This window comes from Xenopus laevis, chromosome 7S (assembly GCF_017654675.1).
Source record: "Xenopus laevis strain J_2021 chromosome 7S, Xenopus_laevis_v10.1, whole genome shotgun sequence".
Lineage (NCBI taxonomy): Eukaryota > Metazoa > Chordata > Amphibia > Anura > Pipidae > Xenopus > Xenopus laevis.
The window spans coordinates 30,520,902-30,538,362 of record NC_054384.1 but is presented as its reverse complement, the minus strand read 5'-3'; the positions used below and the strand labels follow the sequence as shown (position 1 = coordinate 30,538,362).

Sequence of the window (17,461 nt, the reverse complement as noted above, 5' to 3'; positions counted from 1 at the left end):
AAGTTAGTCTAAAATACTGCATGCTACTGTATGTAGTATTTTATAGAGATGTTTATAGATGCACTATCTGTAATAAAATGATATACATTAAAAAAAATCAAACAATTTGCCCCTACAGAGGTCATAGGAATAAAATAGGATTTTAAAATTCACACTGATAACTATTACTTGCTAACAAGTAGTACACTATATGCGTAAAGTAGTTAAGCATTAAATGGGGTACATTCAAATACATATTTTCATTGGACATATGGACATATTAAGTCAAACAAAAGCATTTTATAGATTTAATGAAGAATTGGTTAAAAACTCATGCACCTAACTCTGTTGTGTATTGAAGGTAAAGGTTTCATGGTGTTCCTCAATACCATAGAATCTGTAGATTCATTACTATAGGGACAGTTTTTGTATGTAGTCAGTTGTCTTTTCTTGCCAGGATGGTAAGCAGGTTCAAACGAGCAAATAGGAATATATTGTAGCTCACCATTATCGATTGTAGGTGGATTCTCCTGCAGAGGTGTTCTGTGTCCACACCCCAAAATGACATGATCATGTATAATGGTAAGAAGCAAGACAAATCCAGGGCAGTAACTATGACTGCACAGATCTTTTTATTGTTGCTTTTTTTTTTTTATTGTTAAGCAGGTTCAATAGTCACATAATATTAGCTTGAGAGAGAACAAAAGATGATGCACTATACAGTTCTGCTTTGAGTCATGACATCAACAGGCTTTTGGCCCCTTGTGGTTGATTAACAATTGACCTTCTTAAAAAAGATTACAAGAAGATGGCAGCAACAAGGGAAATCTTGTGGACATACTATACTCCCCTCAATCCTGACTTTATGTCTATCTATAAGATGAAGGAGAAAACTGAGATCTCAGCCCTCTCAGGCATTTGGATAAAAGCAAAATATCTTTATTTCATGCCTATGATTAAGGGCAGTTGCAGCTGAAACGCGTCAGGCGATGATGTGCTTTTTACTATTTTGAATTAAAGATTTCTTGCTTTTAACCTATCGTTTGAGAGACCTCTCCTTCATGATTGCAAATATGGTTTGGAATTCCTCTGGAGAGACTGCACCAGGTGAGTTATTGGGACACCATAAACTAGTGTCACTCCGGTTCAGTGAGTCAGAGTGGTAACGCTCTCTCTTTGAATTCATACATGAGATGCAACCGGTGGTATTAATAGGACTCCCATTCCTGTCTAGTTATCAAGGTGTTAATAAGCTGAACTGTGCTGCAGTGGCTTTGCAATTTGTAATTGATCTCTATGCCATTTTATTATATCTGAACTTCTAGAATGAAAAAGCAAACATCAGTACTTTCATTTAGCATTCATTAAAAAAAGCCCAATAGGTTCAAAGCAAACAAAACCACTCCATGCCTAGTTTATTACAGGCCCCGTAAGAACATAATGTGATGTCTGTGAATGCATATACATAAGGAATGTCACTATCTCTTGCAGCACTCGCATCCTTTAGTTACATGGTCCTGTAACAATAAATGGCTTTACAGTGCGATTTTCAATTTGCTCTTGGTGCACATTAAAACATATTCCAGATGCATCTCATTTTTCCCCTTGAATCAGAATAATTAGGGTTTTTACAATTGTACATTGTTGGAGATGTTATTGGGAAATTTGAAACTGCTGTGCAAGAGAGAAGTGATTTTCTGTTATATTTAAACTTGCATCGCTGTGCGTTTTATTCAGTAACATTAAAGAGCAAGTCAACTCTAAAATAAAAATGTGCCTAATAAAAGAAAACAAAATTCTAAGCATCTTTGCAATATACATTCATTACACATTTTCTATTTTTTTGTACAGGTATGGGACCTGTTATCCAGAATGCTCAGATAACAGATCTTTCCATCATTTGGATCTTCATACCTTAAAGCTGGCCATAGACTCAAAGATCCGATCGTACGAATCGAGGATTTGTACGATTTTTGGATCGCGTGTGGAGAGTCCCGTCATTTTTCATCAGCGTTTGGTCGATCGGACAGGTTAAAAGATTCTGTCGGCTGCTGATAATATCTCTGCGTGTATTGCCGATCGTAAAATTTTCAGAGGGAGACTGTCACTAGCTTTGGTTGGACATAGATATCGTACAATTGCTGTCAGAGGCAGAACATCGGCTGATCTGTTCTTTTACTACTTTATTTGATCAGAATGGTAAGTGGCAGGTCGGGAGATGGGGAAGTCCGATCGTTCGAGGATTCAAACGATCGGATCTTTGCATCTATGGCCATCTTTAGAAAATCATGTAAACATTAAATAATCCCAATAGGATTGTTTTGCTTACAAAAAGGATTATTCATATCTTAGTTTGGATCAAGTACAAGGTACATTTTTAAAAATTTGGATTATTTAGATAAAATAGCGTCTGGATAACATGTTTCCATATAACGGATGCCATACCTGTATATGTAATGCTACTGAAATCAGTGTTTGTCTGTCCCTGTCTATTCTCTGTCCTGGTGGCTCAGACTCTTGAAACAATGTAAGACAAGGCAGCTGATTAACAGACCTGTGTTGTAATGAAATGAGACTCAGTAATACTTAAAGAGTAGGTTCATCTTCAGGTATGTTGATATATTTTGATAGTTCCAAATAAATAAAACATATTTGTACTTGGTTTCATTTTCTTTTACATGTTTTACTTTATTTACCATTGATTTTATATGCAGTTTCAGTTTTCCCAGTGTTCCAAAATGTCCTTTGAAACTGTAACAGGAGGAGCAGTGGTTGACTTGGCTCATGTCAGGAGGGACAAGTATCTTATTCTTTACTGTCATGCACCGACTCTTCAGAAAACTGAAGGAGATTAAGAAAAAGCTAGCATGAGACCTTGGAAACAATTTTTGTGCTAACGTTTCCTTTTACCATTGACCCCTGATTCCTTTAATCCAATTTATTCTATTTATTTCTTTCTCTAGTTTGAAAGGACTGTTTGAGAAGTTATGGATCAGTTTTTTGGAAATAGAAAAGGCTTTTATGGCCTGTCCAGCCGTCCCAAGAATGAATACACCCTTATACTCTCTTAATTGCCTTGATATTGTCTCCTTCTTTGAAATCTTTTTGCTCTTGGAGTTGTTAGTAATGTGTCAATGCAAGGAAAGTTTTAGAGAATAAGAGGTGCTCGACCCATTTATCAAACACAGAGGGGATTATTTATCAAAATCTGAAAATTTCTTTTAATTTTCAGAAAAATCTGACCAAATCCACAAGGATTTTTCCCCCTTATTTAGCAATACATTTTCCTGAATATTTCCTGTGCTGGAAAAAACTCGATAAAATCATGAAAAAAATCCAGTCATACAAATTGTATGCCCTCTGATTTTTCAGATTATTGCCCGAAAACCACAAATTTTTTGGATTATTTCACAAAACCCAGCGCAGATCAGGATATCTTGCAAATTCCATTGACTTCTACATGAACGCAGCAGGTCTTAGTTGGAGTACTTTTGTATTCAGACTTTTAACACCCTCAATGTTTAATAAATTCTGAAAAAAGTTTTTTTCCATAAAAATTTAGTATAGTACAAAAAAAACTAGACTTTTTCGAGTTTTTGGCATTCAGACTTTAATAAATAACCCCACACGTGTCATGTAGAGATAACCGTTTGGAGGCCAGTTATATGCACCCATAATATCTTACCTGTCTCAGAATCTACTGACTGCCTTAAAGCATATTTGTGGGACAAAAAAGTGGATATTGCTATAGTATTTGAGTGATTGGCGTTGCAATCACTTTTAGTATTTTTTTCTGCTTGCTATCAGTATCGACATTGTGGCCTTCATTATTTAATAAAGTTGAAAAATACACTGGACTATGGATATTACAGATGGTATGATCATCTGCCAAACCCTATTGGTATACAGGAGATTTACAGGTTTTTAATTTAGTTCTTTCCTAAATGCATTCAATATATTTTCCTTTAAACAGACACTGGTAGAGAACAGGTTAACTGTAACCTTTTTTTATTTTTTTGTATGTAATATCATGTTTTTGCAGTGACACCCTATCAATATTCATTTCTATGAAGTGTATGTACTGTACATGATGGCACAAGCTCTAGACCTTTATTGATTCAAGATTACTCACATATTTTTCTTTGTGTGTTGAACAAGTTCCCAGCTGCTTTCAGCTGTTAATGTATCTTCCTCATACTTCTGCTGCCAGTGCCACCTTAGCCACATGTTTCTAATCAGCCATCAGCAAGCAGATCAACCTTCATTTCTGTACTTCATTAACATCTATGTTCCAAAACAATTGCCTTTCTCTTTAATATAACTCATCGTCTAACCATGGTTCCCAGCATTTTACAAATAAAGCTAGGCATTGCAGGACTTTAATCATCCATTAAGTTAAAAACCATGCCAAATATACTAAGCACTTGCCTTAAGTATGTACTTGCTATTCCTCATTTACTGTATGTAAATGTTTAGTACTTCCATGTATATTGCTCCTGCTGCAGACACAACAAAGAACCCATGGAGGGATGGATAGTTTGAATTTGCTTTTATAATATGAGGCACAAAGCGGTAAAGGATGCCTTGAGCGCTTCAGCATTAATAAGAAATAAAGCCACACTGAAAATATCCATTTATAAAGTACTATAAACCAATATACTTGAAAGCTGAACTTTCAATATGCTGCAATATGTTTTTGTATTTAATGTTTATTCTGCAGCTTTTCAGTTTGGAATACTTTTAATGTACAAAGTTTATTGATTTAAACATTTGTGTTAGAAACAGTTGCATAAAAATAACAAGCACAGTTATGGGTTCTGTTATCTGGAAAACCAAATTATTGGATGGTCTTCCATAGACTCCATATTAAATAATTCCTATTGGGTTTAATTTATGTTTAATTGATTTTTTAGCAGCCTCAAGGTAAAGAGATCTAAATTATGTATACACCACTTATCTGGAACCCCCAAGGAAAGAGTATTCTGGATAACAGGTCTGATACCTGTACTGTATAGTAAACAAGTGTTCATTAATTGGCAAGGTCTAGCAATATAACATAGCAACAATGTAAAGTCTGTGCTTTTGCATTTATAGTTGAATTTGTAACAAAATCAAGTTATCGTCTTTTTTTTTTTGCTTTATCAAAATTCTAGAGAGACAATTCACTATCCATTCACACAAAGGAAGGGGACCGAGTCCATATAGTTGACTGCTCTAATTGTATTTACTGCTCTTAGGATATGAGTTGCAAGTTTGTCAGTATCTAGGGTCTGGAGGAATTTAATAGGCACTCCTAGGGAATTATGCTCCATGTTATGTTGGTATAGGGCTGGTTTTCAAAATACTTTACCACTAGAAACCCCCATCACTCTCACCAGACCCCTTACTGCTTGCACCAGACCACCAGCACCCCCATTAGCCTGCCCATCCCACCACTCACAATACTTTCACCAATTGCTTCCCCGTCAGATCTACTTCTTTGGGCCCATTTCAGTCCTCTTCCACTGGGAACTGGTTGGTGAGGAGATTCAAACCCCTGTGAAAATCTCCCATCCAATCCCCAGTGGTGATGTGGCCAGCGGGTAGCTTCCCCCCAATTCTTGCTGCCCTAGGCTGGGTCTTTGTGGCCAAGCAAAATATATACTGATATCGATGTGTTGGCTTCAATCTCCCTAAACTCTTCAACTACTGTGCAATTCCACCACATTTGGAAGAAACTGCCACAACCCCCAAAACAGAGAGGAGGGAGGAGTTACCTGAAAAGTGAGCCAGTCTCAAGGGGGTGGAGTAATATTTACAGATCAATTTGTAGGTCTTCTCTCTCTTACTTTCACACAGATGGAGGTTTTACTCGCCTTATCCCTTCCAGTTTGGATTTTAGTCTTTTTTATATCTCACTTACCCTTGCAAACAGGCAAGGGCTTGAATGACAGTCTAAAAAAATAAAAGGGAGAAGGCCTAAACAGAAAAATAAGTAGTAAAAATACAAAAAATCCAGCCCTACAATGAATTTGCTTCCTAGTTGCCAGGTGGCACTGAACCTGGTAACCAGATAAATAAGGGTGGAATAGAATGGTTAATTTAACCAATAACTATCATTTTGTCTCTCAAATCATTGTCTACATTAAGCTAACTCAATCCTAAACGCCCCCTTACAGGAACAGTTACATCAAAAAATTAACGTTTTTAAAGTAATCAAAATATTATTTTTAGTTGCTCTGCACTGGTACAACTGATGTGTTTGCTTCCGAAACTCTACTATAGTTTATATAAACAAGCTGCTGTGTAGCCATGGGGCAGACATTCAAGGCTGAAAAACGAGAAAAGCCACAGGTTACACAGCAGATAATAGATAAGCTCTGAAGTATACAATCAGATTTTTCAGGGCTTATCTGTTATCTACTGTGTATCTTGTGCTTGAATGGCTGCCCCAATGGCTACAGAGCAGCTTGTTTATATAAACTATAGTTGTACTTATGAAGCAAACACACTAGTTTTTTCAGTGCAGAGAAACAGTACATTATATTGTGATTCCTTTAAAACATTTTATTTTTTGGTTCCTTTAAAGTAAAAGGGTAGTAAACCCAAGTATAACATTTTGCATAATGAAAGCAAATTAAATTATAAGCAGCTTCACATGTACATAAATTAAAGATTTTAATTATTTTAAAATTATATGTGAATGTAATTGCTTTTGAACGTAGCATTGTTCGATTCTCTTCACTGCTCGTTAAATTTACCATTCAAACAATAGGCTGATATTAGAATCACCTCCAGCCAAGACTTCAACTTACAATTAAAGAAAGACTATCAAAGACGTGTGCATGGCATTGTGGGAAACCTAATCTTGACTGGAGGATAGCTGACTTAACTGAACATTTGAATTAATGTGAATTGGAACACTGCTTACAATTTGCATTTATTATGCAATATTATTTGGTGGGGATTACTGCCATGTAAAATGTATTTTTTTTTTTGCATTCTGTGCATTCTGAAAAAAATCAGTTTCGTTCCGCTGCTCTCAGTCAGTTATTTGTCAACTGCTAAAAGAGTTGCTGGCTGCTTCAAGATAGCAAATTGAACAAATACGTCGATTAAAAGCTAAAGCTCTGCATTCATACAGGCATTTTACCAATTTTTGGTCTTTTCTTGACCAAATGAATTGCTGCCAGATAGTTACAAAGCCTTGCTTCACTTGTAAGCACTGCATTAAGTGTGACCTGGAAACTAGACAGAATCCTAAGCCCTTCCATAACAGACACAAACTCTTATAGTAGACAAACTTTGTTGATTCCCTACATATTATATTCAGCAGATCTATTTGAACTGAACTATCAATATGTAGCAAAAGGTGCAGCATGGAGAGTGGGTCAACTTAACTGAAATGATACTGAGGCTGCTCCTCAGTTGTCCAAAAGCATAGGGCATAATTTCAAGTAGCTATAAGCTGCCAGGCTGACTTACTGGCAAACTGTGACTGAAATGATTAATGGTTGTGTCTTACTTCACATAATCAGGCCAGTGGATGATGGGTCCATGCAACAATCACCTAGAGAGCTGTGTCTTAAATGAACTCCACCTAGAACTCCATACAGCATATTCTAGATGGGGCCTTACCAGTGCTCTGTAGAGTGGAAGAATGATCTCTCCTCCCGCAAATCAATGCCCCTTTTAATACAGCTCAAGACCTTATTTGGCCTTGAAGCTTCTGACTGGCATTGCTTGCTACAGCCAAGATTATTATCTACATGGACTCCAAGGTCCTTTTCCATTATGGATTTGCCTAGTGCAGTCCCATCAAAGGTAAAAGAGGCTTGGATATTTTTACATTACAGGTGCATGACTTTACATTTATCAACATTGAATCTCATCTGCCACTTAGCTGCCCAGATTGCCAGTTTGTCAAGATCCTGTTGCAAGGATGCTGCTTCCAGGATTTGGCTGCATAGTTTTGTGTCATATGCAAATACTGATACATTATGACAAAATGTTCCCAGCATACTTTAACATGTCATGAAGAATTATAGCACGATGGTATCTGTAGTCAAACCACATCAGGGTTGTATTCTTAAAGCAATATGGCACAATAATACCTATTAACATGGATTGAAGCATAACGACAGCTGCATCAGGGTTGTATTTTTAAGCAATATGGCCCAATAAAAGCTTTCCCCAGCAGAAACTGGGAATTCTTGAATGCATTTTTCTAGTTAATAATTTGAATAATTTAATAAACGTTTGAGAACAGGACACATAACATGGATAATGTTCATAAGCCCTTACATAATGTGTTCATTGTTGTTTTTCCTCCAATCTGATGGGTATGCACAAGCAAGTTATCTTTTTATGAACTCTGCTACATGTCTGTTATTGAAAGGTGACCCTTAATGGGGTTTTTGCAGTGTAGTGTTCTGTTACCATATACAGAATAGGCTTATTGCACCATGTTACAAATAAATGGATACATTTTAAATATTCACAATTGTATTTCTGAAAAGAAATAAAAGAGCGACCCTAGTCTTTTATCTAAAAAACCTCTCTTCTCCACGGGGGGGGGGGGGAGAAAGCAACAATGAATAGAGGCTTCTGTAAAAGGACTTTTCCTTTTTGTTTCTCTTACTTTAAAGAAGCCACTGTCCTTCAGTCCTCATGGTCTTTATATTTTTATTTCTCAGGTCCCTTACCTTTCAACATCAGCTCCCCAGGACATGGAAACACGTCTGAAGTCTCCAGAGACAACTTTACGTTCTCTTTGTACTACCAGCACTCCACATCTATTGCTGCCATGTTTATCCTGGCTTATACTTTCATTTTTCTCATGTGCATGATTGGCAATATGTTGGTGTGTTTCATTGTCTTAAAGAACAGACAGATGAGAACAGTCACAAACATGTTTATTCTTAACCTGGCAATCAGCGACTTGCTGGTGGGAATCTTCTGTATGCCAACCACTTTAGTGGACAACCTCATCACAGGTAAGCTGACATGTATATTTTTGCTGCTTTTGCCAGAGTAACATTTCAAGGAAGGTTCTCATAGTTTATACTATACTGCCTACAATATACTATGTTACCTATTATTTTTCCAGTAAGCGCCAGCCTACTTCCAGCAGAAACTTAATACAGCAGATATATAATTTTCTGTTCTGTTCTCTAAAATAGGAAATTGCTAATTGTGTCTACTTAGAAAAATAATAGTTTTCTTTTTAAAAGGGTTGTTCACCTTTAAGTTAACATTTATTATGTTATAGAATGGCCGATGATAAGCAACATTTCAATTGGTCTTCATTATTTATTTTTTATAGTTTTTAAATTATTTGCCTTCTTCTCCTGACTCATTCCAGGTTTGAAATGGGGGGGGGGGTCACTGACTCATCTAAAAACAAATGCTCTGTAAGGCTACAAATGTATTGCTATTGCTACTGTTTATTGCTTGTCTTTCTATTCAGGCCTCTCCTATTCATATTCCAGTCTCTTATTCAAATCAATGCATAGTTGCTAGGGTAATTTGGACCCCAGCAACCAGATTCCTGAAATTGCAAACTGAAGAGCTGTTTCTTATTTCAAGTGCTTTATGTAAATTACTATTAAAAAAGTTCTCTTCCTGTTCAAAAAAAGGCGGTAGGGCGACTTCAATTGTGACACCTTTGTGCGTGCTTTACAGCAGCTCCCAACTTTGCCTCCTCAGGCCTGAAGCTAGTTGCTACAGCTTTACAAACTATTCTCCCACCCCTTTGTTAGCTCTCCATTTCTTCTTTAATATTCCTGCAAATTACTTTCTATGGGGAGGGTGCACGTTGGCATCATTACTTCCTTATGGCTGTGCTAAGCCAAGTGCTAAGCTAAGCTAAGTGCTGGGAGCATGTAACATAGGGTTTGCAACAGTTGAAGTCGCTATGTCACCTTTTTTGAGAACAAGAAGTGGACTTTTTTAATGGTATTTTTACATAAAGCACTTGAAATAAGAAATATTGTGCATGGTAGATGTATTGTTAGACGGGTATAGAATTGATTTTTAGTGTTACTGTTCCTTTAAGTGAGTTTCAATTTCACACATTAGTCTATATCCCACTATATAATGTAATTAAAAGACTGTATAATAACTTTTCTGGCAAAATACAGAAGACAGATGTTTCAAAAGGTTTGTTTGCATTGGCGCAGCATATAGAGGTTTTAACGTATGTAGATATCTATATAGCACTTATGTTAATGTTAAAGATGTTCATTTAAAAATAAAGTTGTAGTAAAAGAGACAAATTGACAGAAGAAGACATTTCCATGGCAAATATTTAGTCATTTTTGAAAGGAAGCAGAGAAAGAAGACATTGTGTGCTTCAGAGACAGGAAATGAAGAAGACGAGAAGAGCTTTGTTGTAAATAAAGGATTATAATAGTGAGTGCTGGGGAAGGGTGCCCAGAGTGATAAAGAGTGAAGTGGATTTGACAGTTAGAAAGATCTTGAGTCTTTGTAAGTAGATGGTGGATAAGAAATGCTGTTATTAGGGTCAGGAGGAGGATAATAGATTCATGAAGGTAAACCTGGATGATAACTACGACAATAGAATCACTGATAAAAGCTATTCTTTATCAAGTTATTTTTCTTTGTAGCATTGAAAATTGATATTTTGATACCATCCAGATGTAACAATAAATAGCAAATGGCACCCCAGGCATGACTACAACTTACATGTCTACTGTACAGTGATACTTACGCAAGTAGCACTTTATAAATAATAATATACATTCAAATATATATATATACATGTTACGTTGACAATTGCAGTGTAGAAAGTCCCTTGGAGAAACTGAATGAACTAGGACAGTTAATGGAAAAGTAATTCTAGGCAACTTTCCAATACACATTCATTAAAAATGTTCAGTGTTTTTACAGTTATTTGTAATGTAATTGTAATTAAAAGCAATAAAAGTCCAGCTGTTTACATTGTGTGCGCTGCTGACTCCTGAAGCAATGTTACAAGCAGGCTGATTAAAGCTGATTTTATAGATCTAGTGAAGAACTGACTCTTGTTACATTATTATACCCAAAGAAATAAGGGATAAACAAACATTGATTTCAAGCGTTAGCATTTTATAAATAACTGTAAAATGTTGAAAATAGTCAATTAATCTGTATTGGAAAGTTGCTTAGAATTACAGGTTTTTTTTTATTCCTGCAGCTAAGCTTTAGGGGGGAACCTTTTATTGTTATTGACTAAATTCCAATTCAATGTAATTATTCTCCCGCACCCCTGCAATTCACTTGCACTGTACTGGTGGCACTAGCCCTCCCTATTTAAAGGGATACTGTCATTGAAAAACAAGTTTTTTCCAAAACACATGAGTTAATAGTGCTGCTCCAGCAGAATTCTGCACTGAAATCCATTTCTCAAAAGAGCAAACAGATTTTTTTATATTCAATTTTGAAATCTGACATGGGGCTAGATAGTTTTTCAGTTTCCCATCTGCCCCAATCATGTGACTTGTGCCTGCACTTTAGGATGGAATTACTTTCTGGCAGGCTGTTATTTCTCCTACTTAATGTAGCTGAAGGAGTCTCAGTGGGACTTGGCTTTTACTATTAAGTGCTGTTCTTAGATCTTCCAGGGAGCTGTTATCTTGTGTTAGGGAGCTGCCATCTTGTTACCTTCCATTATTCTGTTGTTGGGCTGCTGGGGGGGGGGAGGAGGGGGTGATATCACTCTAACTTGCAGTATAGCAGTAAAGAGTGACTGAAGTTTATCAGAGCACAAGTCACATGACTGGAGGCTGCTGGGAAATTGACAATATGTCTAGCCCCATGAAGTTTATCAGAGCACAGGTCACATGACTGGAGGCTGCTGGGAAATTGACAATATGTCTATCCCCATGTCAGGGGGGAAGGAGGGGGTGATATCACTCCAAAGTATAGCAGTATAGCAGTAAAGAGTGACTGAAGTTTATCAGAACACAAGTCACATGACTGGAGATATCCCCCATGATATGTGGGAAGTTCTCCAATAGATAATATGAAGGATGGTGAAATAAAACAGTATATGTGGTGAAAACTTAGAAAGCAAGATACAGTGAAACTGAACATAAGATAACTTTAAAAAAGGCTTGAGTTTGGCATACATTTTGTGTGTTGTTTTAATGAAACAATAACTAAAATGTGGTCTTACCTGAAGTTTTCATTTTATTTAGTCCCAAGGCAGCACACACACACACACAAAACTTTTTGAGCTGCCTTTGGACTAAAGAAAATGAAAATTTCAGGTAAGACTAAAGTTTAGTTTTTCTTGATGTCCTCTAGGCAGCACACACAAATTCTTGTGCTGCCTGTAGGATGTAAAGAAAATCTACAGTTTCTGATTCTCATATATTTGCTGAGAGCCAGTAGGGTTTTACATTAGTCAGAAGAAGAGGAACTCTAGTTAATATGGTGCTTCTGTGTATTTTAATCCCTCTTCCTCTATGGAGGATAAAACAAATATATAGTCCTACAAACAGCACCCAGGCCTGGCTACAGTATTGTCCTGGCAAAGACCCATTTATTGCATTATTTACCATTTGTGCCATTAGCTACTATACACTGGAGTGACACACAGCGTAGAAATGTTTCATGGTGACATGGAAAAACACAGGAACATAGATACTTTCTTTTATAGCAAATAGGTGTTAAAGAACCCCCCAGGTGTTTGAAAAATTTCAATTGAGAGTTGTTGAAAGTCTGATTTTTCAATTGTAAAGTAAAACAATACTCTCCTGATTTGCTCATCTGTATCAACTTTTAACATACATGTTCTAAAACTTTCAAGCTGTTAAGCACAAAAAAAAAACCATTCTGAAAAGTGATGCTGAAGGTAAAGCACCATAAGTATTCAAGCTAATATAAAGTTTGTGTTTTGCTACCTGGCACATCAAGTAACTCACAGTGGCCTCTGAAAACATATGATACAAATTAATAGTGTGCAAAGATCATTGTTAGCACATCCCTGCTGTTTCCTCTAGAAATGTTGACAAAATGGAATGGATTATCCCTGTGACAAGTACATGAGCTGCAGTTTATTTATCCTTTGCCAGCTCTTATTATTTTTAGCAGCTGACTTCATTATAATGTAACTGTAAGAAACTTGCTGACATGATAATCTCACATTTTTTATCTGACCCTAAAACACACTGCTTATAAAATGTATACATTTATTTAAACTAATGCAATATGGCTCCCTAAGTGATTATACAGTACATATATATTATTGACTCTTTGTGTTTGTGTGTATGTTTGCTTTATAAATTCTAAATAGATTACACAATTTGTTAACTCCTATCCTACTCCGAGTCTCTATTAACATATTTAATTTTGATTGTGCTAATTTCAATGTAATGGATTCTGTTAATTCCCTGTTCTCAAATAAAGACGTTGAGGCTGGTAATAACCTGCTGTTAGATGTTCTGATCCAAAGCCTGAGCAGATGGCAAATGCCCCAGTACACAGAGAACAGTTGGTCGCATCCAAATAACCTAAACTTTTACAAATGAACTCCACTCAGGACCTGGGTTTTCTGGCTAGCGGACCTTTCCATAATTTGGATCTTCATACCTTAAGTCTACTAGAAAATCATGTAAACATTAAATAAACCCAATTGGCTGGTTTTGCATCCAATAAGGATTAATTATATCTTAGTTTAGATCAAGTACAAGGTACTGTTTTATTATTACAGAGAAAAAGGAAACCATTTTAAAAAATTTGGATTATTTGATGATAATGGAGTTTATGGGAGAAAACCTTTCTGTAATTCTGAGCTTTCTGGATAATGGGTTTCCTGGTTACAGATCCCATACCTGTATAACATTTCTAGTTATTGATTCAAAATCTACACACATCACTGCTTTTGATTTACCTGGAACTGTTTCCTGTGAATATCACCTGAGACTTGTACTGTATATGTCCCATTTAAAGGGGCTCAGAGCTATTTTTTGATTTGGCACATAAAGTGGTCATAAAACTTATCACCCAAACTTTTCAGTAAGTTAGAGCTGTTATATGAATTATTAGATACAGCGGCTTAGTGCAGTAAATTGCAGGTTTCCATGAGTCAGTCACATCAGCAAAATTGAAGAAAGGAAAACACCAGAAACGTTGTGGAAGAGGAAGACTGACAATTAAAGTACAATAAGTTCAGTATGTAAAGGGCAGCATTTCTACCAATATTTGTTTTTAGGATTAAGATCTCCATTAAGGTATATATCAGTGCATAGGGTTCAGACATTTTTGGTCAAGCTTCATTTTCAGGTTCAAAATTTTGCAAGGGCATCTTTTTGCTGAAAACAAAATACAGATAGATATATAAAACTATAGTTTTTAGTAGTCACAGAAACCTGTCTTTATACTGAGCCCCCCCCAGACACCATTTTGGGCTACCCTAGGGAAGACATCGCCACAGTATGGAAATCACTTATTTATTGTATTGAGCTAATAAATAAAATAATATTGCTCCTTTATGGAAACTATATAAAGACCCTCCTTTACATGACTACATTTTGCTGTCAATTCATAATTGGACCAGCAGTAGAATTAGTATGTTAGTATTTAGTTCTCATGTGTTTGTGCTCACTTTTATATAATTCTGAAAACTTTTCAATTCAGGTAATTTACAAACTCACCTGCACGTGTAGGTGCTCTATAATGAACACAAAGGAAAGTACATAATGGATGCTCACACGGGTCAATTACTCTAGGAATCTACAATTCATGACCATAGCCACTTGAGTCCCTATACTGATGGGTGACACAGTAGGTATCCTTTTAAGAGCTTATGGCTGCTCTACTAATTACACCGATTTCTTACTCCTGGATTGAGCTACTACAGGTCTTTCCTCACACTAGCTATTGAGTTGAGCTGTCAAAAGCGGGACTGTTGAGAGGTATGCTGTATGTTTTCATTTGTGATAAGTAATTTCCTTAATGTTTTAATGGGATATAAACATTCCATAAAACTTTTCATTTACAACTCTTTATTTTCTCTAAAACAGGTTGCAAAAACGAATTATGTAAGGAAAGAAATCAGGGGCAATCCTGCTTACAAGCGCAACATCAGCCACCTTGTTGTTATCAGCAATATGGAGATTACTGTGCAAATTTGACTTCCTGATTTTAAACTGTAATCAAACTTAAGCTCTTGCAAATCCCCCATGTCACCTCTACGAACCTCAAAGGCTGTTAGAAATGATCCACAGGTGCTTTTTATTTAACATAAAGAAATTCTACAGAGACTTGAATTCCTGTGAAGTGCTGGAGGGTGGCTTCTGTATGAAATAATGTTAAAACCGATATTGGAAAGTGATTCTGAAGAATGGTAGAAATGTAGTGCTCTTTAATGTTTTATTCAAACTTCTCTTTAAGTGGTATGTGACCCCTGAAGGGTTCTATAGTGTCTACTCAGTAGAAATCCCAGAGAAGCTCTTTTGAATGATAGCCTTTCCAATTATCAAAGAACATGCCCCTGCCTTATGCAGTTCTATTACTTCTTCTATTTTATTTTTACAAACCTTGTTTTAGTTTCTATTAACCCTTTTTCCATGCATGATGATAAATAAATAATTAGCAATAGCATAAAAGGTTACATAGTTACATAGTTACATAGCTACATAGTTACATAGTTACATAGTTACATAGTTAAATTGGGTTGAAAAAAGACAAAGTTCATCAAGTTCAACCCCTCCAAATGAAAACCCAGCATCCATACACATACCCCTCCCTACTTTTAAATAAATTCTATATACCCATACCTATACTAACTATAGAGCTTAGTATCACAATAGCCTTTGATATTATGTCTGTCCAAAAAATCAGCAAGAGCAGTTACAGTGCCATACAGCTTCAGACTTGGAGGGTCTGGGCACATCAGGGGCCCAAACCCTTTGATGAACCCCTCCGCCACCTGCACAGGACCCCTGACTCCCCCTCCTCTACCCTCATGGGTCCCACCACAAATCCCCCAAGTGCTCTGTCCCCCTTTCCCCCCTGCCAGCACGTACCTTCTTCAACATGTGTTATGTCTTCAGGTGGCGGGGGAGGTCAGGAAGGAGTAAGGCTCTGCCAGCAGCAATTGTATCTGGGCTGGAGGGGCCCACCGGGATTTTTCCCGGTGTCCCGTCTGCCCAGTCTAACCCTGGTGCCATAGTATAAAGTAGAGACCTTATAGATACAATAAACAGACTTCATTGTTGTTTTTTAGACAAGATATTTGTGCCCTCATGCCCTCGCTAGAAAATTAACACTACCAAGTCCCAAGTCCCTATGGCCGCTAGGGATTCATTATATGGCCAAAAAATGTCTTTGCAGTTTTTTTCCCTGTTCTATGAGACTGATCTGCTCCGCTCTCTATCCAAGTACAAATATTTAGTTACAGACTAATATTCCTTAACTGAACCAGTAACTTTCTGTGGCAAATGCTTTAGCCAAGTAGATCACATCCACTGCCACCCCAATATTTAGGTTTCTGCTCACAGTAGGCATTACATTTGTCTGGCAAGATCTATTGCACATACGTATGAAACCATGCTGGCACAAAATTTAGGTGTTTTTTTTTTCTATTTTAAAAAAGTCGCAAACTTGAAACTACTTCCTACTTCCTACTTATTTTTAAAAAAAATCTATTTGTAAAAAGTAAAACGTGATCTTCATTTTAAATCTGCCAAATTCAAAATAAATTTTTAAAACCTGAACTGAAAAATAGCTTGAATTCTGGATATACTACCTTACTGACTTCTACATGAACCTGATAACTTGTAGACCACTATTTTTTTATAGTAGGAAACTGAAATTTCAAAACACAATTTTTATGCACTACAACTTGAATCATGGGGCAAATTCACTAAGCGCCGAAGCGCCAAACGCTAGCGTTAATTCGCTAGCATTTGGCATTTTCGTTACTAACGAACGCTGGCGTAGTTTCGCTAGTGTTACTTTGCACCCTTACGCCAGGCGAATTTTCGCTAGCGACGTAACTACGCAAATTCACTAACTTGCGCAGTGTACTGAACGCTACCTTTTACGCTAGACTTCCTTCGCCACCTCAGACCTGGCGAAGCGCAATAGAGTAGATAGGGATTGTTTCAAAAAAAGTCAAATTTTTTTCCAAGTCCCAAAAAACGCTGGCGTGTTTTCTACATGATGGGTGATAGGCTGAAAAAGATCGAAAAAATTTTTTGGGGCTCCCCTCCTTCCCCCCTACATTTCCTGACTCATGGCAACTTACCTAGACAGTGGGCACATGTGTAGGGCAAAATAAAAATTTTATTTGCTGATTTGAAGGTTTTCTAGGCATTTGTAGTGCTGATACGTATTCCTCCATTGAAATTTGAATTTTGCGCCGTATGCAAATTAGCCTTCGCTAGCGTAACTTCACTTTACATAGCGAATCAATGCTAGCGCAACTTCGCAACCTTACGCTACCCCTGAGCGCAACTTCGGATTTTAGTGAATTTGCGGATCGCTGGCGAAA

General features: G+C 36.8%; 1 protein-coding gene across 1 annotated transcript; it reads left to right on the top strand.

The window, feature by feature from the left end:
- Positions 1 to 263: 263 nt before the first annotated feature.
- Positions 264 to 15,613, top strand: npffr1.1.S (neuropeptide FF receptor 1, gene 1 S homeolog; the record flags this gene model as incomplete). Its single annotated transcript, NM_001091082.1, is given in 4 exon segments — positions 264 to 301; positions 5,804 to 5,823; positions 8,655 to 8,954; positions 14,988 to 15,613. Coding segments are annotated over 2 exon segments (309 nt in total). The 3' UTR covers positions 15,107 to 15,613.
- Positions 15,614 to 17,461: the final 1,848 nt, after the last annotated feature.